Below are 26,141 nucleotides of genomic sequence, written 5' to 3'. Positions count from 1 at the left end.
TGATATTGAAATCAATCATTCAACATGATTACCGTGGAGGCCAGCTTAATTATTGTCATTAACCCTCTCAAAGGCATTGTCATATTGACATTTTTCACTTCATGTCTCACTGCAAATAATTGGGCCTAAATGAAATGCTACTAATGAAACCTAACCTTGCAGTTGCTTCTCCAGAACATCCTGCATGCCCGTGTTTAACTCTACTGGTCATGGACCAAAGACATCTTGTGTTGCCATGTTTGTCCTAAGTTAAATGGTGCTGCCACCACATCCAGTGTCACCCATCTTGGGAATTTTTTTTATTTCTACTCATCAATGGATAGTTGTATCAACCTAGAGAATATTACTACAAGAATTCATATAATGTGTAGCTATCCCTTAACCCAAAAGTAACTTGCACATTGAATATGACTAAACACAGTGGCCATTCTTGAAGATCTTGTCACTGTTGAATGAATGGTTGTATCAACATGGGGTTTGCACAGAAAGACTTGTTATGGTGTCTAGTTGGTGGTGCTCCTCCCAATAGAAGTCCTTTTTGACATGAGACTTTTGCCAGAAGACTAATTGGTGTAGAAGGCTATGGATTTTGGAGGCTGAGGTCATTGAAAGATTCTTTTTCTTCCTTCTTTGCAGAAATTTAAGCTAGCCACATAGAGGACTATTAAACATGGGGCAGGAGTATATTGTGCCATTCATGGTACTCTAGTGAAAACTTGCTGATTTGCAGCTGAATGCAATATGAATGCAACAGCACTTAAAGCTTTTAGTGCGTTGTTGTTGAACATGGTACACCTAAGATCTGAATAAAAAGTTGTGCTCTAGTTTCGACTATAAACTTGTCTGCATTATGGGGTAGGAGTAGCTGTGGGAGATTTATATTTAAGGAAGCACAAAATTAACCGTTCTTCAGGTGGTGGTTTTAATTGTTTTAAATTTATTTTAGAACCCAATATTTAAAACTGATGTTGATCAAACCTCAAAATGGCTGCTTTGATGAACATCCAGAAAAAAGCAACTTCCCTTGAATGGATGGTCATAACTTCACATCAATTTGTAGCTGGTTAAGAATAAAAATTGTGCCTGTCTCGCCTCAATACGGCACCAGATCTGGTCCAGATCTAATAAGAAATACGTCCTTGTTATCATTTCATTAATACTACTGTATATGGATGTTACTTTTAAGTGATCTCAATGGTGTAGGCTTACCTATCAAAAAAATAATCAGAAATATGGCCTCTAGAAGGGTCACAAGATAAGCCAGTCAGAGTATGTGCATGTGATTTGGATTTTTAACGTAGCTTGAACAATCTGAGTCGTATTGCTGCAGTGGCAGTTTATACTTATGTCTAGCACTGGAGTATCATGCTGCAGACATGTGGACCAGAAGACATCTTGTTTTGTCTAGTTCATCCTAAATTAAATGGACGCAGACCAGTTGCATTGTCCTGACACCAGGCCAACCAGTCCTAACACAGACCTGAGTGCCAAGCGAGGTAGCTGCTAGTACCATTTTTGTAAGTCTTTGGTACGACTCATTTCTGGTTCAAACTTGCGACCTTCTGCATCTGAGGCAGACACTCTAACCACTTAAGCCACCAGAACCAGTCAGATGGATTTATGTGTATTTGTTGCACATAATCAGACTAAGCTAGGATCTTGATTATGCAAGCATGCATACCAGATCTGATCCAGATTGGAAAAGAAATGTGGCCTTTAGAATATTCAAAAGGTTGGCATCTCGGGTGCAAGATCACATTATTAATATGCTGGTGTTCCTCATCAGCCAGGATCTTGAAGATGTAATCTTACATACAAAGTCTTATCAGAGATCTGGTCTTTAGAATATTCACTACATATTGGGTGAAAAGAGATCACCCCATTAATATTGGTGGTTGTTACTCCTAATCTAACTCGTCTGAGATCTTGAGGAAGTTTACATATGAAATCTTGTAAGAAATTTTGCCACTGGAATGTTCACAAGTTTGGTCATTCAAATGCAAGAACACTTAATATGGATAGATATAACCAAATGTGTGCAATATCGATGATACAAGCTTAGAAACCAAGTCTATTGGAAATGTTTTAGTGTTTGCAAGCTCAGCCAATTGATGCATTTGGGGTTTTATACCATTTTCCAGATCTGGGTGTGGTAAGCAACATATTGCAGGATAAAGATGCATTTTGTGCTTACACAAAGTTTCATCAAAACCCCTATGTTGATCTTTGAACCTAGTCTCTGACCTGGAGTTTGAACCATAGACCTTATGTGCCTTTTAACTTTTCTTTTAATCCACCTCCTTTATTTGATTCAAAAGACATAATTAACATGATAATACATAAGGAGGCCAGCTTTTAATTCAGTGTAACACTACAACAAATACTTCAGCAAGTCAGTTATTAAAACACAGTTGGCCCTTAATTAGGTTCTCAGAGAAACGCTTGCTGACATAGCTCTTACGGTAGATTGACACATTTTACGTCTAAATACACATTGCATTTATGATGATTACACTTTTAAGAGAAACTACAAGATAGAATTAAAACACCAATTTTGCGTAACAAATTTTTTTTGTATTTAGGTATTAATGTACTGCCTACACTAGGCATAAATAACATTTCATTGATCAAAATTTCCTTGAATATCTTTATTTACGTTGTACTAAGAATGTCGTTTGGAAAGAAAATGTAACCATTTATTTGACTTCTTATTAAAAGTTGATAATTTCAAAATGTTGATTAAAATGTTTTAGGTCCCATCTACCATTTTCAACTATAAGACGAGCGATATATCAACGTTTCAGTTACCAATTTTTATTGCGATTTTCTTCAAGTTTTAAGAAATAGGGATCCTTTTCGAGTATTTTCTGGTTTTAAAATAAGGGATCCACTTCTGACCCCATGTTAAAAGCAGGTTCGTGAGTTATCAGGGTGCGAATTAACAAGGGAGTGGTGTATACTCAAAGAGGTCTTTAATCTCTGATTACTTCCCGTGTAATTTTGCTGACTGGGATGGCCATAACACAAATTCTTCTTTGATAAGCAGTGTCAACAAAGGTACATTATTTTTGGAAAAATTAACGTTTTATCCCAGAGTTGGAGATAAATTTGATGGATGTTCAGATGGCTATTTTTGATAAATGTAATAAATGAACAGCAGGTAATCCAGATGACAGAAGGTACATATTTCAATTACATGCTAATTTTATTTATTAAATGCTACACATGTTATTGATAGCAAATAGGTTGAGGAATCCACTAGCAAGTCAATGCAGACCATTCCCCTTTACAACTAAAAGCTGCACTGGAACCTTGCTCTGCTTTATTGTGGCAGTTCAGCCTCGACTGTTTATTGTTTTGTTTTGTTGGTTTTAATGTCATTTTTAACATATTGTTGGCTATATCAAGCTGAAGAATTGGGAAGTAATTGCTTTTCTCATGACGACACCTCTGGTGGCTTAGTAGATGGAGTGTCCGCCTTGGATGCAGGAGGTCATGGTTTCAATATCTGCCATACCAATAAATTACAAAAATGGTACTAACGGCTGCCTCGCTTGGCACTCAGCATTGTTAGTGTTAGGACTGGTCAGCCTGGCGTCAGGATAATGTGACTGGGTGGGACATCATGCTACATGTCTGCGGCATGATGCCCAGTGCTAGACATCACTATTAGCTGCCACACTGCAGACATCATAGCGATATGACTGAAAAATTGTTAAAGCTATGTTAAAAATTCAAATCACACACACTTTTCTCAGGACAGTCTTCAATGAGAACAAGGAATTTTATATTAATCCCTTTAAAGAAAATAAAATTTGTCAAGCCATTTTGTGCTCTTTTAAAGTTCTTGTTGACCTCTCAAAAATGCTTCATTCTGAGAAAACCATCATAGTTGTATAAAACAACTCTTGTGCATTGAGAGAAAGAAAAATCTGCAAACTTAGTGTTCTGTTGTAACTAGCCAAAGAATCAAGAGTCAATAGTATCTCACAAAGATCAGCCTTTATTAATAAAGCAGATTTAATGCATATACAGAAAATTAGAGACTACTTCGTGTTCTTTGTTACTGGTAGCCATTCATGGTTTTAAAAGAATTCATTAACTTGAATACTATGAAAACGTGTTGCTGTCAAGGTTACATTTTCCTTGGATACAGTTTTCCATCTCCCTGATTAGCCATTAAATTAAGCAGCTGCAAGAGATCAAAACATCTGTCATGACTGATCATGTAATCAGCCAATTTGAACAAAAATATTGTTAATGTTTGCAATGTAGTTCATAATTTATTAGTTCCTCATAGGCACTGTGCACATATACCATCTCTATTCACCTGCAAGCCAGGCTCAAATACACCCATGACAGACCCTGATTTGCCATTGCACAATGCACTGGCAGATCTGGGTTTATGTTGCTCCTAACAAATTGCGTAGACCCAGATATGCCAGTCTATTTACATGACATCAAATCAGGGTATCTGCAGTTTGCAGATCGACCTGACCCTTGTGATTAAATTTATGATTTTGCACATATTTTATATCTGGACTTTAGGGTTTATTTGGCTTTATGATATAAACATGTTGTAAAAGAACAGCTGTGACCAATACTGATCAAACTATGGCGGCATTTACAGTTACATGGATTTTCAAAATGCATATCTCGTATTAGAAGATGCATTTATCAACAATAAAATCCTTCAGCTGGATGCTGCTGTAGCAGACTGTGATGGGGGTGGTTTTAAATGCTCAGGTATTCGTTCAAGTCTATGCTGAAATGAAAAAAAATATTCTATGATTAAGGGATTTTAAGCTTTTACAAGATGCTCCTAAGAATATACATATATATAAAACTGTACAGCATAAAATGTCATCATTTTTTATATATTCATAAAAGACATTGTGGGTTTCTATTGGTTTGTTAAATGCACCAACATTTAACACAGCCACTTCTTATAAGTATAGTGATTTATTATTAGAAAATAACATACATGTGCAGACAACTGCTTATTAAATTATTCAGTTTTTTGTTTTCAAATAGATATAATGCTGTGAAGGAAATAAGAGGGTGAAATATGAAATGTATAAAGAAAGTTAAGAGAAAAGTCAAACTTATTTAGTTGAGTCTATAGCTTATCACTTACTCTAGTGACTTTCATGGCTGTCCCCTCCGGTAAATTCCTTTGTATGTACTCGAGAAATGTGTCAGCTGTGGAACCTGTCAAGTGCTTTAGCTGTGCAAAAAAAATATATATATATATATATAGTAAGACATGAAGTATTAAAATTCAATTACTAACTACATGTACTAAGTTTCAAATATATTACTCTGAGCACCATATTATAATGGTATTCAAACTTAATTGCAAGAGTCCCAACATCAGACTAAATCAACCCAATTCTGTCTGACTCAAGATCAACAGGTCAAGTTTGCTGAAGGATGTTAGAATGATCTTTGTAATTCATGTTGGTTGGTTCTGAACAGTACTTTCCACACATTATTGACAATATCCTGCTGAGGAAATGTCCCTAAATGTCTTACCAAACGACATCGGGGCAGCCAACCCAGACTGGTCTGGGCAGATATCAAACCTGCCATCCCAGTATCAGGCATGGCAGTGATTACAAACTGCTATAAGAAAACTAATGAAAATCCTTTTGTAATGTGTAGAGTAATAAAGCATGTACTTTAATTCAACAAGAACCAAACTCTGCAAAAGTTGTTGCCAAATGCTGATTACTGACATGCTGTCTAATAAACTTTCTCAGGTACCATTATCTCTCATGCACTGCATAATATTATGCTGATAAAACAGACCTTTATGGTTATGACCCACCATGTTGTCTGTATTCCTGATACTTGTCGTGCATAATATGAAAGGTTCATCTGATGGTTTTATTAAGAATCTTAACAATAATATGCTATGTATGAGAAAGAATGGTGGCTGTGATCTTGACAATATTGTTATTGTAACTCCTGAATGAACGGTCATATAGCATAGAGTTTTCACCAACAGACTTATTATGTCTATTTGGTCCTAAATGAAATATGTGCCAATCTGACATGGCACCCATCTTGAAAATCTATTTCCTCTACACCTCCAGAATTAAAGGTTATGGCAACTTTGGATTTTCATAGTATGGGAAGAGGCTAATGGTTACTCCTATTCATAAAAAGGGGACAAAAATGATGTTCAAATTACAGACCTATTTCATAACTAATTTGCTTGAAAATGTGTCTTCAAACACCTGTACAATTACCTTACAAGCAATAACATAATTAGCTGTGTTCAATCTGGTTTTACTCCCAAAACACTCATCTCCCTTTACATATGTGTAATATGCACAGTACATTTTGAATGGCATTCAACAAAGAAATTAGAGTTGGATTTTGTGTTATTAACAATGCCTTGGACAATGTCTGCCACAAAGGTTTAATTCATAAGCTAATAAATACTGGAACTGGTGATGAACATTTGTAATTGCTTGCAAATTATCTCTCAAACAGGATGCAATATGTTGTTATTGCAGACTATACTTCAGATCAGCAACATACTGGTGCTGATGTACCCAGAGATCAATATTTTGGACCACAGTTATTTTAAATTCACATTAATTATATTGTACTGATATTCAGTCCAGTATATTACTGTTTGCTGATAATATATAAATGTAGTTTTTTTTGGTAAAACTAATTTTAATTATGTAATATTTACCTGTTGCTACTGCATTGCCATCTATTTTCATGCCAAAAATATGATGTCCATATGATGTGGCTACATCATCCCAGAGTGGAGAAAAAAGTCGCTATGACCCTTTGACCTTTTGCACACCATTCTGCCACAGGCCATGCACAGAAGGCAGATGTACCTATATGTCATCTTTTCATAAACAACAATTATGTAAGATATCAAAGCGGGGTGGGAGGAGGGTATTCGGCAATAACGACGGGTAAGTATGGCATAATTAAAATTAGTCCCCCACCCACCCCAAAAAAACTTACATTTTAATAACAGCAATTACTTACCCTGTCGCTATTGCTTAGCTGAATTTGTCAGTAAGGTGGGTAGTATGATGTCAAAATGATCAAAAACAGAAATTAAATGTACTCAGCGTTGAGGGAGAGGTCAACTTCTACAGAAAATACGTGTGTCTCTTAGTAACATGCTGAGCCGTAACAATGAGAACCAGACTGCGCTCTGTTGTGCTAATGAGTGGAGGTAAAAGTATTATTGGAACGCCAAAAGACTGCTTTCATAATATTCTCCAGAAAGGAATGATTAAAGTAGGCCCATGAGATAGCAATGGCTCAAACCTCATGGTCTTCAAGTATCATAAAGGTGAGGTCTCGATCGGTAAGTGAATCATATGCTTATTTGATTGTCTTGACAATCCACCAGGAGATCGTGGCAGCTGAAAGGTGTATAGAGCCCTTAATAAGGAGAAAGAGACGTTTCCTACCTTTTCTTTTTGGTTTGGAGACATTAAGATAGAAACAAACAGCACACATGGGGCATAAAAGTCTATCTTGATATCCCCTGCACATATTATTAAGATAGAAATGAACAGCACACATGGGGCATACAAGCATATTTTACTGAAACTGGGAATCTAAGGGTAAGGGGGCTACTGAAGTTTTTTGCAAGAAAACCAGATTGGCAGAGATGGGAAATGGAGTCATAGCTCCCATTAAACCTAAGAAAACAATAGTCAATGGATGAATTTCACTTCTTCGTCTTGCTGAGGCAAGGGTGAGAAGGAACACAGTTTTGAGTGTGAGATACAAAAAGGAAGTTTCACTCAATGGTTCATAAGGTGTTTTGGTTAATGACCAAAGAACACAGGAAAGATTCCATCTATGCACAAGAGAGGAAGAGACTGGTCTCTGAAACTCATAAACATTTATAAGATCAGCAAAATGCGGATCTGAACCAATGTCTGTACCCTGCGAGAATTTAAGTGTGTTGGAGATGGCAGCTCGATAGCCTTTGATAGTGGATACTCAATATCTTTTGGTCTCAAAGAGGAATAAAAGAAAATCAGCAATGGACGTTACAGAAGGGCAGATAGGATCAACGTGTTTCCTAGTGCACCAATCACACAAGATTCTCCACCTGGCATCATAAACTTTGGATGTAGAAGCTCTCCTGGTTTGAATGATGCAACTTGTGACTCTGTCCAAAAACTTGTTCTGATAGAGAGATCATTTGAGACAAGCCAGGCGTAAAGGTGGAGAATGTCTGGGCTGTTGTGGAGAAGTGATCCCCGGTGCTGTGACAGGAGATCCTCCTGTATCGTAGAGACCTGGGTTGATCTATCACGAGGTCTAGGAGATTGCTGAACCATCTGTCGTCATTGGAGCCACAATGGGGCAATGAGAATGATCCAAGCAGTGGAAGCTCAGACTCTTTGCAGAACTTGTGGTAGCAGTTGGAAAGGTAGAAGTTGTATGCGAATAGGTGATTCCACTGGAAGCTGAATGCATCAACTGCCCATGCTTTCTGATCCGAGACATGTAAAAGGGAAGTTTGTTGTTGAGCTTGGTTGCAAACAGGTCCACTAGAGGTGAAGAGTCCATTCTGTGAGGACGGCTTGGTCTGTTCTGGACAGGCTGTACTCTAATATGTTCATCTTGCCCAGAATGTGGCAAACTTGGATTCTGACAATCTCTGAGGATGCCCAGAGGATAAGGTTCCTCCATGCCAAGAGAAGGGGCTCTGTGCCTCCTTGACTTCGTAGGTAGGCTACGAAAGATGTGTTGTCTGAGGAGACCATGACACACTGACCCCTTATTAGAAATACTGCTTTCATTTCTAGGTTACTGATGTGGAAAGAAAATTCAGCCCAAGTCCAGGAACTGTGGAAAATTATGCCCTCTGGCTCTAAATGGGCTCCCCAGCCTGAATCTGATTCATCTTCAAACAGATAAGAATGGGGATCGATGCATGCATGGGAACCCCGATCAGGAATCTGCCTCGATTCATCCACCAAAACAAATGGTGGTGAAAAACTGGTCCTGGAAGAATTGGGCTTGATAGATAATCTCTGTGAGGTTTCCACCTTGCCAGAAGGAAGGAGGAACTGCAGAGGACACATATCAAGACGTGCTAAAGGAACCAATTCGGCAGATGTGTTCAAGGTTCTGAGTAGGGACAGATAAAGACGAACAGACAAAACGGTTTTTGCTTGTAGCATCTCTAGGAGAGCCAGGATTCCATCTATCCAATCCAGGGGAACCCATACAAAGTTTTGGTTTGTGAGGAAGTTCATCCCCACATAAACAAAGTCCTGTGATGGAATGAGTTACGACTTCTCGAGGTTGGATATGAGACCAAATTGAGTTATGGTGGGCCAAGAACGGAACAGATCCTAATGAAGGGACTGAACCTGGACATGATGAATCAGCCAGTCATCATAATACTGGAGAATTGATGTTCCCTGTATTCAAAGGTAGGCCGCTACTACTCCCATAACCCAGGTGAAGACTCTGGGCATGAAAGAGATTACGAATGGCAGAACCAAAAATTGAAAAACTTCCTGGTCTAGGCAAAAAACAAAGATATTTCTGGTATGAAGGAAAATTAGGGACGTGTAAATAGGTATCCTGAAGATCGATGGAGACTGCCCATTTGGACAGACGAAAAGTGTTCTGGATTAAGGAGGTTGTCTCCCTCTTGATGGTTTCCTCCGACAAAAACTGGTTGAGTGGGGAGAGATCGATAATGATTCAAAATTTCCCGCTTTTCTTGGTGGCAAGGAAGATTCAGGAGTAGAAGGCAGGAGACTGATCATTTAAAAAACCCTCGACTGCCTCTTTCTGCAAAACAGCATGTACCTCTTCCCTTAATTCCACCAGACTGAACTGGGGAAAGAAAATGGGGAGCCTTGATAGTGGGGGTTGTTTCCAAAACTGAAGTCGATAACCCTTGTTTACAATGGAGAGGGACCCAACCATCATCCATGATGCTTGACCAAGCCTCTGTGAAAAGGACTAGGCAAGAACCTACTGGAACGTTTGGGAAGGTGATGCTCGGCAGGGAGATGGGGTAATGTGCTAGGGCTGCTCGTCCCCTTCCTGCCAGGGTAGGAAAGGAAGGTGGGTCAGAAAACTTCCTCTTGGATCTGCAGTGACATGGGCACCATGGACCTGATGAGGGAGGATGTGGTCAAGCAAATTTTTTGGATTAGACTGGGGTTGGACCTGTTTGAAAAATTTGGCAGGTGGTCTGAGGACAATTTGCCTGACCTCGTTTCATGGTTGATTGCGATGGACCAGGAGTGGAGGTAAAAGATTGATGCTGGTGATCGAGTAAGTCTTGAGAAGCCACGGTAGGAATGAGGCCCCAAAAGAGGGTCTCATCTTCCAGAGGAGCAGCACTTAGAAGGTCTTTACTGTGGTTAAGCAAGACCTTTGACGAGTCCAATGCAGCATCATGGCAGATGTGCAGAAATTCTGCCGATAATGCCATACCAACAGATAGTGCATGCCATGATGTTTTAGATACAGCCTCCAGCACACGTAATGCAGCTGGATTCAGGGAGGCTTCTCTCAGCATACTAAAGGAAGTAACTGAGAAAGGTCAGTATGCGAGGCTATAGTTACAAGTAACTGGGTTTTCTGTTGCATGGCATCAATTGTTTTGATGGGAAGGCATGCCCAGGATCCCAAAGAAATACAGACTTTGGTCACATCAATGTCCAAAGGAGGAGTTTTAATAGGCCACTTCAGGGAATGTACTCGATAGCATGAAGAAGAGATAAAGGGTCTCAATGTAGAGGGAAGAAACACACCACCTCTACGTTGTCAATCAATATTTTAGACTTGTAAAAACCTCCCTGATATTTCCTCAATCGCTGATGAATGTGGGAGAAGTAAGAGGTCTGGTTGAGGTGATACCCCGGAGATCTTTTCCATACTGGAAAGGATCTTTTTGGACTGTGTGCCTGATGGTTTGGGGCACAAGTAGGGGGATAACAAATGGTAAACCTTGTTTACCACCTTATCAAATGACCAGACCTCCTCTTCCTCATCCACCTGAGATGAGGGAGTGGGCCTGAGAGAAAGTGTCAATGCCACAGCTTCTGTCTCAAACTTGTTGGAGTCAATGAGGAAGGAGAGAGCATCATCATCCTCATAGTCAAGGAGAGTGGCTGGGAATCACTATGACCCTTGATGGAGGAGTACTATGTGTCGCAGTCCCTGGTTGATTGGGGGGTGGGTGGAGGGGAGATGAGAATGTCTATCTACCCTTGACGCATCTGTACCCTTCTGAAAGGAAACCACTTTGTGAGGTGATAGTGGGACATGAGCCGCAGCATTAATTCGATTGGTATGACAAGGTCCAGCAGTCCATGAGGGCATAACAGACCAAGGTCCCAGCGGTGGAAAGCTCCATATCCCATAAGGGTTCATAGGCATAATTAGGTAGGGGAGGGGATACCAAAACAGTCCCCATCCCTAGCCTCAATCCTGTGTATGGATTGTAAATCCTGCACAGGGTGGGATGGTGGACGGGGAAGCTTGGTCCTGGCCCTTTCCCTGTACCATGAGGCTGATGAGTGATAGATGGAGACAACATTATCTTCACTCTGTACATCATTGGTGCAATGTGTTGTCTCCCTAATGGAAGGGGCCAACGTGTTGCCAGAGGCATAATATGTATTGCAGTGATGTACTACAGTGTTCAACCTCACTAGGGTGGCACTCTACAGTTTCGTATTTTGCATAGGATTTTAAAGAAAAAGAATTTCCCCGGCTTTCCTCACTGGTTATACGGGCTATTTAAAAAAGACCTTGTATATCTTAGGTTTAATTCAAAGAACCTTTAATTCCCTTTATTTTGGTGTATGATTGATGGGTGTGCTATGGGTTATAGACTATACAGCTTGGCCTTACTTCAGATGTGCACCTTTCAAAAAAGTGCTAGCTCTACTTGGTCATTTTCACTTCCTGAACTTCTGAGGTAAATTGTCTAAAAAAGAGCGGATAACTTTTTTTACATTTTATATATTTGGTAATTCATTCATTGCACTTTCACAAGCTGGTATTGTCTTGTCCGGCAAAATTCATTTTCCCTATTTTAATAGCTGCTATGTATAGTGTACTTTAGACTAATTCAGGCTGATTTTTTAATACAAGGGGGCAGTCATTTTAGTTAGCAGTGTGCTTAAATCATGTGAAAATTTCCAAAAGTACAATATCCAAAGAAATATCATCCACATTACATTAATGGAGCATAGAGGTATGCCAAGATTCTCTCCACTGTGCATGTTTTAAATGTGAACTACTTCACCTTACATACATCACTCTCTCAAAAGTACATATTAACTGGTGAGCGCCCCCTAGGGGGAGGGAGCAATCCATTAACATGGTGCTCAACCTCCTTTAAGGGAGGGTTTAACCCGCTGTCATGGTGTTCTACCTCCTTTGAGGGAGGGCGCAACCCGCCATTGTGGTGCTCTACCTCCCTAACTGATGGGTACAACCAATGGTCACAGTGCACTACCACTCCAAACAGGATGGAACAACCCACTACCTTAAGTGTGAACGCTGTTAGGGATGTGAGAACTTTCTGTCATCTCCCTACCAGCGGAAGTTAAATGGCTTCTTGAACGTTGAGACCCTCCTTCTGTAGAGGCTTCAACAACCGCTGAAGATGTTTGTCCTCAATAATTAGATCTGGAAAAAAATTCGGATGAAAAAGAGGGAATGTTCTTTTGTACTAGATTCCAGGTGCTGAAGACCACAAATTACAAATTGTGCAACATTTTTTCTGAGTGCACCTAGAGCACTTGATACAGTCAATGTGTGTGTATCCCATGAAGCCTTCTTGTAGCAACACTGCCCCACAGACTGTTTGCTGACATATTCTTTTTTATTTGTATTGGTGTGGTCCCTTGTTGTCATGAAACTCTTTTTACCACAAATAAACAAAAGATGAAAATTACTATTGATGTATTTCCTTATTTATTGAAAGAAACAAGATATTCCAGTTGTAATTACACTGGACAACAAATTTTGACAAAAGTCATGTTACTGAAATAAAATTAGTCAATTCTTATCAATTTTTATGTGCTGAACACGAATATGACAGTCAAATTGCAAAATTGGCTCTAGTTTTTTTGTAATCTGCAAGAAATTAATGTTTACATAACGAAATGCATTCCAATAGTAAAAGGTCAACTGTAATAGCCTACCTATAAAAAAATCAAGTCATTGACTACATCTTAGATTTCTTCGCCTGTCTCTTGTACAGCTGTTCGGGAGCATCTCTGAGGAGTGTCCAGCAGTAGTCAGCCAGCATTGTAGTGGACCATTTTCCCTGGTATCTTTGTTCCATTGTTGCGATATCTTGATGAAAACGTTCGCCGTGTTCATCACTAACAATACCACAGTTGCTAGGAAAGAAATCCAAATGGGAATGAAGGAAGTGAATCTTTAGAGACATATTGCAGCCAAGTTTCTTATACTTCATCAACATGTCTTCTACTAGTTCCTTATAGTTTTCTGCCCTAACATTTCCGAGGAAGTTTGTAGAAACTAGGCGAAAAGCATTCCATGCTTGTTTCGCGTCACCTTCCAGCAAGTTGTTGAACCGGTCATCTTTGAAAAGCTCTCGAATCTGAGGACCCACAAAAACTCCCTCTTTAATCTTTGCTTCGCTGAGTCGAGGGAATTTTTCATGCAGGTATCGGAATGCTGGCAAAGTCCGGTCAATGGCTTTCACGAAGTTCTTCATCAAACCTAGTTTGATGTGAAGGGGTGGTAGCAAGATTTTCTGAGCCTCAACCAGAGCTGGGTGTTGGATATTCTTCTCTCCAATGGCTACATTCTGCCTGTGAGTCCATTCCTTCCTCATGTAGTGCATTTCCCTTGCTCGGCTATCCCACTCGCATAAGAAACACATGTATTTTGTATATCCTTGCTGCAGTCCCATTAAAAGGGCAACTACCTTCAAATCACCACAGAGGTGCCAGCTGTACTTGTTATACTCAATGGAATTCAGTAGCTGCCTTAAGTTATCGTATGTCTCTTTCATGTGGACAGCATACGCTACTGGAATAGATGGAAGAATGTTTCCATTGTGCAAAAGCACAGCCTTGAGACTCAGTTTCGAAGAGTCCACAAATAGTCTCCATTCTTGTGGGTCATGAGTGATTTTTAAAGCATTCATGAGGCCCTCAATATCGGAACAGAATATCAGATTACTTTCCTTTCTGAAGAAAGGCTCCAATTGCTGGTGGCGCTTTCGATATGCAGTAATTGTGACATCTTCTTCTAGAAGATTCCATTGTTGGAGTCTTGATCCTAGCAATTCTGCCTTGTTCTTTGATAAGTCCAAATCACGAATCAGGTCATTTAGTTCTTCCTGTGTTATTCTGTGTGGGGTTGATGATGCACCACAGTGAAAATCTGGATCACTGCATGCTGATGGACCAGGAGAAGAACAGGTCGACTCACCTTTGTCTTCGTCAGATGAATCAAGAGAATATTCTGCTGGAGGTTCTGGAATAGAAAGTCCCTCACCATGTGGAACTGGTCTCAATGCAGACGGAATGTTTGGGTAGACTATTCTCGACTTCTTTCGCTTCGTTATTCCGCCGGAAAGAGGAGGAACCAAGCAGAAGTAACAGTCATTTAGGTGGTTGCTTGGCTCTCTCCACACCACTGGGACTGCAAACGGCATTGATGACCTTTTGCAATTCAACCACTGTGAAAGCTGTGTTGTACATGTAGCACAGCATATATGCGGAGCCCAAGGCTTGTCTTGGTCACCAACCTTGCATCCGAAGTAAAGATGATATGCCTTCTTCACTTGAGAATTGATACTTTTCTTCTGGTTGGCAAATGTCACTTCCCCACAAATATAGCAAAAATTGTCCGCGGTATTAACACACTTTCGAGGCATTACTGTTCTTTATTGTACGTAAATGGATAAAATAATAAGTTTTATGTAACAGTAGCTTGAACTGTCTCGCACAACGTCTAAAATATTTTAAATGCTGAACCTATCTGATTGGGCTTTATATAGTACACTGCTTACGTCAGCTTCAGCAGCCGCCTGGCATTAGTATAATAGGCCTACACATGTATAGTACACTGCTGACGTCAACTTACTTCAGCAGCCGCATGGCATTAGTATTGCATTGCATCAGAAAATGATGCAATCAACTGTGGATGATGTGAGCATGATGGTATTATGCAATGTTACATCATTATTCCGGATGTTGCTGCAGTCCTACTGGAGAAATTTACACAGTGAAACATAGAAAATGAGGTATATGAATATCTTCAAAACGAGAGCCAATACAAATTTTTCACGGTTATATTCGTGTTCGGCACACCAAAATACTACAGATTAGGGCCTTTTCAAGTCAGTAATGATTTCACTGTTGACCAGTGTTATTTGTTCATTGAGGTAACATGCAAGTACATGAATGTTAATGCGAGCCTAGTCCCAGTCTAATACTATCAAGGAGAAAGACCAGCATAAACTATCCACACACATGACAATGACATGGTTTTAGTTTATAAAATAACAATCTTTTCAAAAATCAATCATCAATTAGCAATAGTCATGGATAATTAGACACAATCTTTCACACATTTTCACATAAGCAGCAACTGCAGTTATCCATTCAGCATGAATTGGCTGGACAGATGAAGTTTTAACTAAAGTCCAGTCATTTAAGTTAGTTTGTACCTGTTGCAGGCTCAAAGGAGTGATTCCATTGTTTTTCAATTTTGTAGGCATCTTAGCACTTTAATGGGCTCTGAATATGTTCTATATTGGCACTGCTTGCTAAATGTACTGAGAAAAGGCCAACTGATCAGATTTGGTTCACATGTGGAGTAATGACTTTATCCAAACCAACAGTGATTTAAGTTGAATTTTACCACTCTTAAACCACTTTGGTAATGCCAAAGTCATCAGAAAGTAATTGATGGTTGCAACTTTATGGACAGCATTGTAAAGAAGAGATCATACAAATGTACTTATTAACCAGTAAGCTTATTGTTGTTGGCTGCATCAGATCTCTTTGATACCGAAAGTGATTGATCTTGACAGGTGTTTGATTTGTGCTCATACAGGTGGCAGTGTTGTTTTAATCACTGAAACAACTGCTGTCTGTTGTCTGCACAGTTTTGACATTTGGGGTATTTATACAGGTTAATTGATAAATTAAATACCTACAAATACGCAAACTTTGACAAGCAAAACCATGAGGGCTGTTCCAGTAGAACATACCTGGGACCCGGGGAAGGCACTTTTAATGTTGGATACTCACCCATTGATGCAATTTGGAATTTTCTTATCATTTTAATGTAACTATTTGAAATCAAAGTACCCTGGCATATATATTTTAAAAAACTCCCTTCCCTGGGTACCATGTATGTTTAAATGGAACAGCCCTGAGTTTAAGGAACGATATTTTTTTTCTTTTTCTATTATAAAACGCTGGAAAATGATATCCACAAAAACAAATGACATGACAGTATTAATAAATACATTTGTAATCCTGATATGTGATCCTTCTTAACTTTTGTTTCCACATAAAAATGAAGAAAAACAATTTAACGAAAGGGTTGTTTGTAATGGGGAAATCTCACAGGGATCAGAGTTTAAGAGACAGAAACTTGTTCAGATTATCATTCTGCGAAAAAATTATGACCAATGTTTGAGACTGTCATATCCGACACTGGTGCATACAGTGAATTCTATTGTTGCATAGTTAAAAAGAAAAAGGTTACCATGACCATGGTTAGCTTAAATGTTCTCAAGCAGAAAAAAATGACTTGTGCCATTGAGAGACAAATAAAAAGACTGCCATACAACATCACCCTCCCCAACATGAGGGATTACTGACGCTTACCTCTATGACCCTGAAATGAGTTCTCATTTCATAATGGACTTGATGTTTCTTATAAATATGGGCAGACTTTAACAATACCATCCTCTTGATATTCTTTGGAGGTGTTTTTCTGGAATGAAAAGGAATAACCAACTTCAGTGAAGGTATGTATATTATAGTGCACAAACTTTGCATTATCCTTAATAGAAAAAGGCTGGGTCAATGCAGTGTTGCACCTTGGGTGGAGGATTGTGGTTTTCACACAATTTTTTTCCAAACATCCCCCAAGTCGTGACCCCTTGCACTCCCTGGGCACACTTTTGGATATCTATCTTTGTAATCAGGCTGAAAAAATTAAAGGTCTTTCTCAATTCTAGAAAACCAATATATGACTACTTAGCTCATAATGCATTGCATGCAATTTTCATACCATTTTAATGTATAAAAACAGCAGTCAAAAATCATGATCATAATCAAAATGCATAAAAAGCAAAAGTAAGGATTACTTAACATATGAAGATGAAATAGCTTAAATAAGAGTTATTGTGACCTTGAACTCGTATGCTATGATTCTGTATAGGCTAGGTATTCTGGTGCAGTATAAGCTCATAAAAGAAAATGATGTGCCACTTAGATTCAAATTTTGTTGTTAGAATCCACTGATATGACAACAGAAAGTGGAATGATTGGAATTATAAGGATCAAACTATCATGGCTGGGTATTTATGACAGAGTAAATTTGACTCACAAAGCTGACATAAAATCTCAAGGATTTGATCTTAACTTCATGATCATGTATAATGTACACTTTGATAAAGGCCCAATCATGTATAATGTACACTTTGATAAAGGCCCAATCATGATTGTTTAATCGTTTATTACATTTTCTGTGTACAACAAGAACGCAACTACAAGCACCACAGACCCAGATCTGCTATCACATAATGTGCTAGTAGATCAGGATCAGCACTGTTTGCTGTGACATGACTTATAATAATAGTGCAGAGACGGGTGATCTGATGGTTCTCTATGCAAAAAAATATCTAGGTCTGTCCTGTTAACAGTTGGATGTGACTTGTACATAAATACTTTTAAAACACACTTACATTGATGAAATATTAATCCCAAGCTCGTTTGCAGCCATACTGACATACTGAGTATAACTATCAATGACCGCTGGCTCATGACCTTTAATCTCCAGAGTTATCTGTCTGTACAGAACATCCACTTCATCAGTCTGCCAAAAGAAACAGATTTTCTGTTTAACTTTCTGCCTTGTTCACATGAACACGGTTCCATCAGGATAAGAATATTTGTTATTATCTCTACTTTCTATCTTAATTTACTATTAAAATTGACAGACGAATTGCCAATTACAGGAAGAAAAAAAGAAACCATCAAAACTGTTATTTTAATCATTGATCATTACACAAGAAAAGAAATGAGACATAGATATGCTACTTAAAAATAATGCTTCGTATCCATTCAGTACCGTATCATGAACATCATTCTCCCCTACAGAAACCACATCACTGTCTTCAACTTTTTCTTTTCCCTGAAAATATAGATAAAAATAAATAATTTTTTTTTTAAAAATGCCACTTTGCTGGATGTACTACTGAAGGTGCAATACTTTAAAATTAATGGTAAATAGATGTTAGGATATTTGATTTAGTTGCTCTCCTAAAAAAGTACACGTGAATACATTAAGAAATAAAGGGAAATTAGTATGATTCCCATACTGAACTGCATGATAAGTTACAATGTAAATGAACTTATTAATAAGTGATTTCAAAAATGAAATTCTTCACTTTTTTAATTAAAAAAAACAAACAAGATTACAAGTGTCACTGGATTTTATTTGAAACTCGGGTGAAAAGATACATACATATCACACTGAGAAACGTAGAATTTTGATGGACAGTAAAAGTAATTTTAATGATTAATACTCAATTGTCACTACTGCACTGATCCAGTCAGTTCCCTATACAGAGACTACTTGCGGAACATCAGAACTGGGTAGATGACAGAAATCTGGCAATAGTGACATCAAAGTATTACATTTTCTAACTTAGTACCGACCCACCCTGTTCAAATAAATAACATTTTATTATCAGTAATATGACACCTGTTGCTATTACATAGCTGAATTTGCCAGGGTGGAGGGAGGCTGATGGCCTCATAAAACTAAAAAACAAGGAGAAGAAAATCAGCCACTGCATTCATAAAGTAGTAGCAAGGGTTAATGCATTTCTACTGCACCAATTGCAAATAATTCTCTGGTGTCATAGGCCTAGTATGTACATCATCTCCTGGTCTGAACTTGGCAACTTAGCTCAAAAACTTGTTCTGGCAGAGATACTGCCCGAGATGAGCCAGCTGTGCAAGCGTAGAATTTGTGGACTGTTGTGTAGAAGATAGCCCCTGTCCAGCGACACAAGGTTCCTTCTCTGAGGTAATGACTTGGAGTGGTCTATCAACAAGTCTAGAAGATCACTGAACCAAAATCATTGGTGTTACAGAGGGGCTACAAATAAGCTGAGCAGTTGAGATCCTGAGTTACTAAAAGTAGCTGACTCTTAACTAGAAACCCAGTTTGGGAAAAAAGAAAAAAAATATATAGTTACCACTGAACCATACACAACCTTTTTCCATCAACAAGGCATAAAAATTCACACCTTGTCTTCACCAGTGCAATGGTGTGTAGTAGTCTTATGGGTAAGGTTTTCAAAGTAAGTTTTACTCAATGGTTCATTAGGGGTGGAGGTTAGATAACCCTCAAAGAACACACAAAAGGTCCCATCTAGGCCAGTCATGTGCAACTTATGGACATCCATCCAAAAATTTGGTTTTATCTGCTTACTTACATCATAGGTTGTGGCAGCCATTAAAAATTACATCATAGGTTGTGGCTTTAAAAATCACTTATCCAGCCCATGCCCTGGTGGAGGTTGCATATGCCTGATCTAGGTAATAACAAGTTATATACTGTGACATTGAGGAGTCCTGACTCAATGAAGGACCTGAAATTTTCTGTGCAAAGATGAAAATGTAAAGATATCTATCCTACGAAGACTGCCTAGGTTGTGGGCCCCATTGTGTTCCTGCCCAAGGAAGTAGTCTCCATATTAAAATATTTTACGGAAGAAATTTGTTCAAGGCAGAAAGATCAATTTATGAGTTGAAATACTCCACCTTGTCTAACACCAAAAAAACCTGGGAACAGAAATCCAGACTTTGCATTTTTCCACCCTCTCTACTGCACCCTTCTGATAAAGAGTGTACACCTTCTCGTAGATTAACTAGCTTGGACTAGTGTTAAGAAATGGGCATCTGCAAAAGGGAAGGAGTTTCATGAAAATGAAAGTGGCAACCATCCTTTATTGTGGAAATGACACATACATTGTCTGTGATGCCCAACCAAACCTCTGAAAAGAAGACTAGTCAGGCACTGACACTGATGTTGGGAATAGGAAGACACTGCACAAGACAGCACAATTTCCATCTGATGTCTATTTTGCTCCTTAGGGAATGGGGAGAAGTGCAAAGACTTCCTCCACTGTGAGGTACATGTAGTTGTAACTTGGGCTACTTATGTGACTTAGACATACCGGTAGACCCTGTTTGAAAAACTTGTGAGAAGATCCAATCTTGGCCAGTTTAGACAGACCCAGAGTTGCTACCAGAGACCAGTGTTTTTGATGCCTCAGGTCTCATGATACCTGAAGAGTGTCTCTGCAAAATCATGGAAAGTTTCATGGCTGCAGAAGATCTGCAGAGAATGTCATGGACATAGAAAATGTAGCCTTGGCAACAGATTCCATCAACATTCAAACAGTCAAAATGTAGAAGAGGCAATGCCTACTGACTCAAAGCTTTTTAGCTCAAGAAAACTTCTGAGTAACTACCTGAACCATGGCTAAATGCAGGAGCAAAAGAAGGTCTGACAGAATGGGACCCAAAAAGCCCCTCTAAACTGGAAAGAATCCTAGTATTCTCAGCTCCCACAGACTCTGGGCAAAGTTCTGGAGGAAGACAGTAGAAGAGGTTTACCAATTTATAAAAATGTCAAGACTTCATCCTCCTCCATCACCTGCCCTGAATGGAAGGATGAACATGGGAAGCCACATTAAAGAGAAGGCCCTGCCTCAAACAAATTGCATTCAAGTCAGTCAGAACAGAACATGCACTGTTAATCTGGCCCCATATTCAAGGTGACACAAAACTATCTTTCTTGAACTCAGTCTTTGGAATAGATGTTAAAATTAAATTAGCATCATCCCAAAACAACAGTACTAACCCTTCAATCTACCCTCCCTGGAGTAAAGAATCAATAATCCTTTCTCAATAATCTTGAAATATAGTGATGGCCTGTATTCTTTCTGTTGCACAAGACAGGAGACAGAGAAGATCTACAGCCTCCCCGATCTGATATCCCTTGGAGCCAAGAGACAAACATGATGTCATGGCAGGAAAGGAGGACTCACTACCGGGTCATGGTGGTCCCCAAATCCTGTAGGAAGCAAAGGATGGGGTGGGGGGGAGGCAGGGCACCAGTCTGATTCTCTTATCTTGACAGGCAAGAAACGTAAAGCCAGGTGTCCAATTGCTAAGACAGCACTGCCCAGTGACTGGCACTCAAAGCTTTATACATGGTGACTGCTGGTAACCATTCAAAAACCTATCTGGTGATGATGATCTAATAGAAGAATCTCTGTTGGGTGAACCAGAGTTAGCATTATATCTGCTATAGTGACATCACTGATCTTCAGGAAGACACAACTTGTTTTTATCTGGTGTCAGCACTTTCCCTCCTCTGGGAGGGGCCAAGAATCTCTCCCAAACAAAAGCAGACACCATTGGTTTGAGTATCAGGGATGTGAGGCCTTTAGATGATTTTCGAACCTTGAAAGCATTCCTGATCCCTTCCTCGCTGCAGGTGTTGACTTCACTAAGACAGAAAGTGACCAAACCCCCTTTTGGGAATGGATTGGGTATCCTGGGATAAAGACAAGGCAGTTGGACATCTCCTTTCCACCCCTGTAAGTGAAGCAATTTTACACCAAATCACACTGCATCTTCCCCTAGACAACAAATAGGACATCTACTGGAAGGTGTACACTTCATACATGATAAACAGGTGAGATGAGCATCTCATGAGGCCTTCTTATGCCCATACATACATCCACCATGTCACAAAACTATAGTCTGAAAGAGAAAAAAAACCAACATGAAAACAAATCAAACCAGGTACTTACCCTGATACCAGTACCAAGAGCGGGTAAAAATTTATGAAAGTACCACTTCACTAAGCAAGGTGCAAAAAACGCCTTAAAAAAAGTAAAATGGGCACAGATATGCACAATTTAAGTGTATCTCAGAAACTGACTACAACACTAAAAAGGATATCATTTTCACTTCAATTACTAATGGGAGGATCAAATATTGAACTTGTACTGGGAACTTAGCATACTGAAGAACATAGCAATGCAATACAGTCCTACCCATTATCTCAACATCCTCAAGTCTGTGGTAACAATAAAGCAAATTCATTTTTGACCCACATCCATGTGAAATTCATATGTAAAGTGTGATCTGCTGTCAGTAGGATTTGCACTTTGAGAAAATAAAAACAATGGAAATTTTGACTAAATGAAGAAAAAGCCAATGTGAAATATATACTTGTATATTGACAACTTACATTTTTTTAAAAACCTTTGTGTAATAAAATCCATAATGTGTTAAGTGCATGCATATGACAAATCGATAAATTCAGGTACTGGTAGGTAACATGTTAGAAAATTAATGTATCAGTCACAACCCTTCATAAAACACACCTGTCAGTCCTCATTTGATCTGTATCACATTGTCAACCAACACATCTGACTAAACAATTCACTAAGATATTCACTGCTGCCAGTAGCACATGGCTGTATAGCTAGTTACATGCTAATTCAATTGGCCCAGATTTTGGTCTGACTGAGGCGACTGATGTAATCATATTACTGAGACTACCAAGGGGATGAGGCTTATTCATAGGGCAATGAAAACCTGTCAACAAGTTACGAATTCTCTCCAAAAAGCAGTAAAACATGGTAATGAGAAATCATCACAAAATATATAACATTTTTGTTTATAGAAAGTCCTAATTAAGCACAAGCAGAACTAGTAACACACTCAAAAATTCCAGTATATGCATGCAGAGTAATGTGTATAATTAAGATTACTATCTATAGCATAATTCATTGCATTGTTTTTACTGAAGATTGTAGTCAGCCAGCTTGCTTTGATCAAGGGTACATGCCTTATTGAAGTTACTATGAAAAAGGCCAACTTTGGAGGACCATACCAATGCTTGTTTGTTAATGCAACATCGAACAATTGTAAAATAAGGTATGGGTCAGAACTGGCAATATAAATGATTAGAAACAATCTGAATTTGGATTTGGGGCTTTTGCTGACATATATTTTTACAATATTGACATTGACATAATCATAACACATTTGTTAGTAACAAAAGATAATGGGCCCAGGACACTGCTTTTTGGCAACATAGGCAATTTTAATGTGATACAAATGGGAAGGACTATAGTACAGGTAATGTGTTACTGCTATTAATATCTGATTTTTTTATTTTAAAAAATGCTGCTTTCATGAACTAGCCAATGATCTTTAAATAAGGATGGATTTAAGGGCAATTAAGTATAATAATATTATTGCTTTCCCATGAATCTCTCGTTTAGCTAAATTCTAATGAATTGGGTTGTTCCCCTTTGTGCCCTTTTCCTATTCAAATTAGCATAATGGGCTCTCAAACAGCAATGTTCAAATAGCTAGCAAACACAAAATCAAACAAGATGTGGTCTCTCAATTAAGTAATCTGTGGAATAGTTGCTGTTTATTTCCAACCACTGTTTAATCACCTCCATGACAATTAAATGTACTGACCAGCCAAGATAGTCTTTCCACAAGCATGAAGCTACGTGATATTGACTGCTGTTTGCTGTTAAACAAGGTACAAGTTACCGTCATATATTGCAGTATCAAGAAAAATCTTTCTTCCCCATAAGATTTACTGGAAATCATGTTTATCAAAAAACTGTGTTGGGGGAGAGGGTAACAAAATCGTGTTTTTGTACGACATACCATATTCTGGCAGGTATGTTTCAGTCTACATCCAAATCGAAAACCAAAGCATTGTTCATTCTGATTTCATAGAATAACTATTTATATTTAACAACACACTTGAACAGAATAAATTTCAATTTTCAAATTTCTTGTATATATGTTAACTTGACTGCTAATTATCTGGCAATCTGAAATCAAATTTTACTGAGCACTCAAGTTGAGTTTTTTAATGAAATTTGCTGCCAGGTGATTTACATATCAAACCTTCTTGTCAGATGGCCTTTTTTCACCAGAGGGTATATCACTGTAGCTTCTTAACGAAGAGGAAAATGCCATGGAAAATGGAGAAAACTGCTTACTTCTGCAGCACAGCAAACTGGTACATGTACTGGAAACTCCACCACAATGAATATTCTGTAAGGCAAAGATATTGTGTTCAATTCTACAGGTATTACCACCGAGAATGTTTTTTCTCTCCATGAAAAATTGTCATTTTCTATGCAGACTATCAGGAGAAGATGATGACGTGGAGGAGGAGGTGAGAAAAGGAGTGATGCAGTAGAAACAAAAATCTTTTCTGTACAAAGTTTGTTACTTCTTGAAAAATTAATAATACCAATTACAGACAATACCATTCAGTTGGATATCTTAAGGACTATACCTTGGATTTTTGGCAATATTACACAACCAGAATATGAATAATATGGACAAACTGCATGCTCCCCAAAAATAGATGATCTTTTACTTCAGGATGCAGCTCCTTCATTCTAAGGCAAATTAACCATGTTTATGGATGCAGGAACAAATGGATGGGTACAGACAGATGAAATATGTAAATTTTTGTTTTAAGTACTTCATTTGAATGCCAATTAGTTTGCTGTTTTCATGCCTACTCTCACAAAAAAAAATATGCATTAATACTGCCAGGTTAACTAACAACTAAATATAATTCAGGTCAAGGTAAATGAGATCCGTTGGTCAATAATCTCCAGAATGAATTATGCCATACTCATGCCAACAAGACAGGCATACAATGTACCATTCATCTCTTCATCAACTCATTATAATACCTTTGCTTTAAAATATTTTCATATTTTCTGCCAGTTAAAGGAGTTAAAATTCTGTATATTTAAAATCACTGATCTGAATATTTCTTTTAAACATATAACCCAAAAATCTAGAGGTGGAAGCCAAGAATGTTGAAAACAGTTATAAAGATGATAAGAATCTTGAACAAAAGTAAGTGATCTAAACAGTTTCTTTAATATTAATATATTTTTCCTTTTTCATTATTTCATTAAAAGCATACAAACTGATTTCTGCATTTCTGGCTTCCGTTGCATTCCAGCTAACTGAAATTAGGTCAGTGAAACTTGAAAACACATCCATTTGCTTCTGTCAGAATTTTAATTCATTAGAAAAGAGATATCAGAGCAAGTAAAGCAATATGACTATACTTTGAAGGACAGCATTGATATGGGCTGTCAAGTGTGAGATATTCTCGATAATTTGACTACTCGTTGCAATGTTTGTTGACCTCGGAATACGCTACACTGCGCTATTGTTTAGGCAGTAAGACACAGACCCAACAATAAATATCAAAGTTGCTATTTTGCATTGTAGGACTACTATAGGCACATGCGGTAAACAAGGATCCATACGGTTTAGCAGTTTTTTGAAACTTATTTATAAGTAAAGTGTTAGTTTAGCCATTCTTTATTTTCAAGAATAAACACCATTACCTGTCAATGATTCCTCATCAAATAATACCTAAAAGAAAGCAAGCAAAAACAAATTGGAAATTCGAAAATTGGTTCCTAACGGAAATGGATTCCTGAACAACCTAAAAGCTGCACTGAAATTGTATCTATGGCTTGTAAAAGGAAATGACATACATGACTAGAGTTTGTCAAATTTGTTAAGCTTCCTAATCTTCTCTCCAGTATTCTCAACAACTGAAATCTGACAATATTGCTGCTCAGAAGACGGGACACACTACGAAACGCCGCCATGTTTGTTGTTCCCATTAACTACGAGACTATGACAGGTGCTCTCGTGGTGAAAAATAATTTAAACATATATGTCTTTGTAACAGAACGTTAGTTTTGTTAAAGAAGTTTTTCTGTAGGATATTTATTTAATAATTTTCTTCCATCTTTTTTCTAA

The 26,141-nt window shown here is 38.3% G+C and overlaps 1 protein-coding gene across 1 annotated transcript; it reads right to left on the bottom strand.

Moving 5' to 3' along the window:
* Positions 1-3,987: 3,987 nt before the first annotated feature.
* Positions 3,988-26,026, bottom strand: LOC149805184 (small ribosomal subunit protein uS10m-like). The gene is made up of 7 exons (XM_089948188.1): positions 25,871-26,026; positions 24,240-24,389; positions 18,340-18,402; positions 17,954-18,084; positions 16,869-16,977; positions 5,138-5,227; positions 3,988-4,765 (listed from the first exon to the last, which is right to left on the bottom strand). The coding sequence occupies exons 1-7, from the start codon at positions 26,000-26,002 to the stop codon at positions 4,694-4,696; spliced, it is 747 nt and encodes a 248-aa protein (XP_089804314.1). The 5' UTR covers positions 26,003-26,026; the 3' UTR covers positions 3,988-4,693.
* Between the last annotated feature and the right edge of the window lie 115 nt (positions 26,027-26,141).

The sequence above is a fragment of the Sinohyriopsis cumingii genome, chromosome 2 (genome assembly GCF_028554795.1).
Source record: "Sinohyriopsis cumingii isolate HCF-2022 chromosome 2, ASM2855479v2, whole genome shotgun sequence".
Classification (NCBI taxonomy): Eukaryota; Metazoa; Mollusca; class Bivalvia; order Unionida; family Unionidae; genus Sinohyriopsis; species Sinohyriopsis cumingii.
This window is presented reverse-complemented; position numbering and strand designations above follow the sequence as displayed.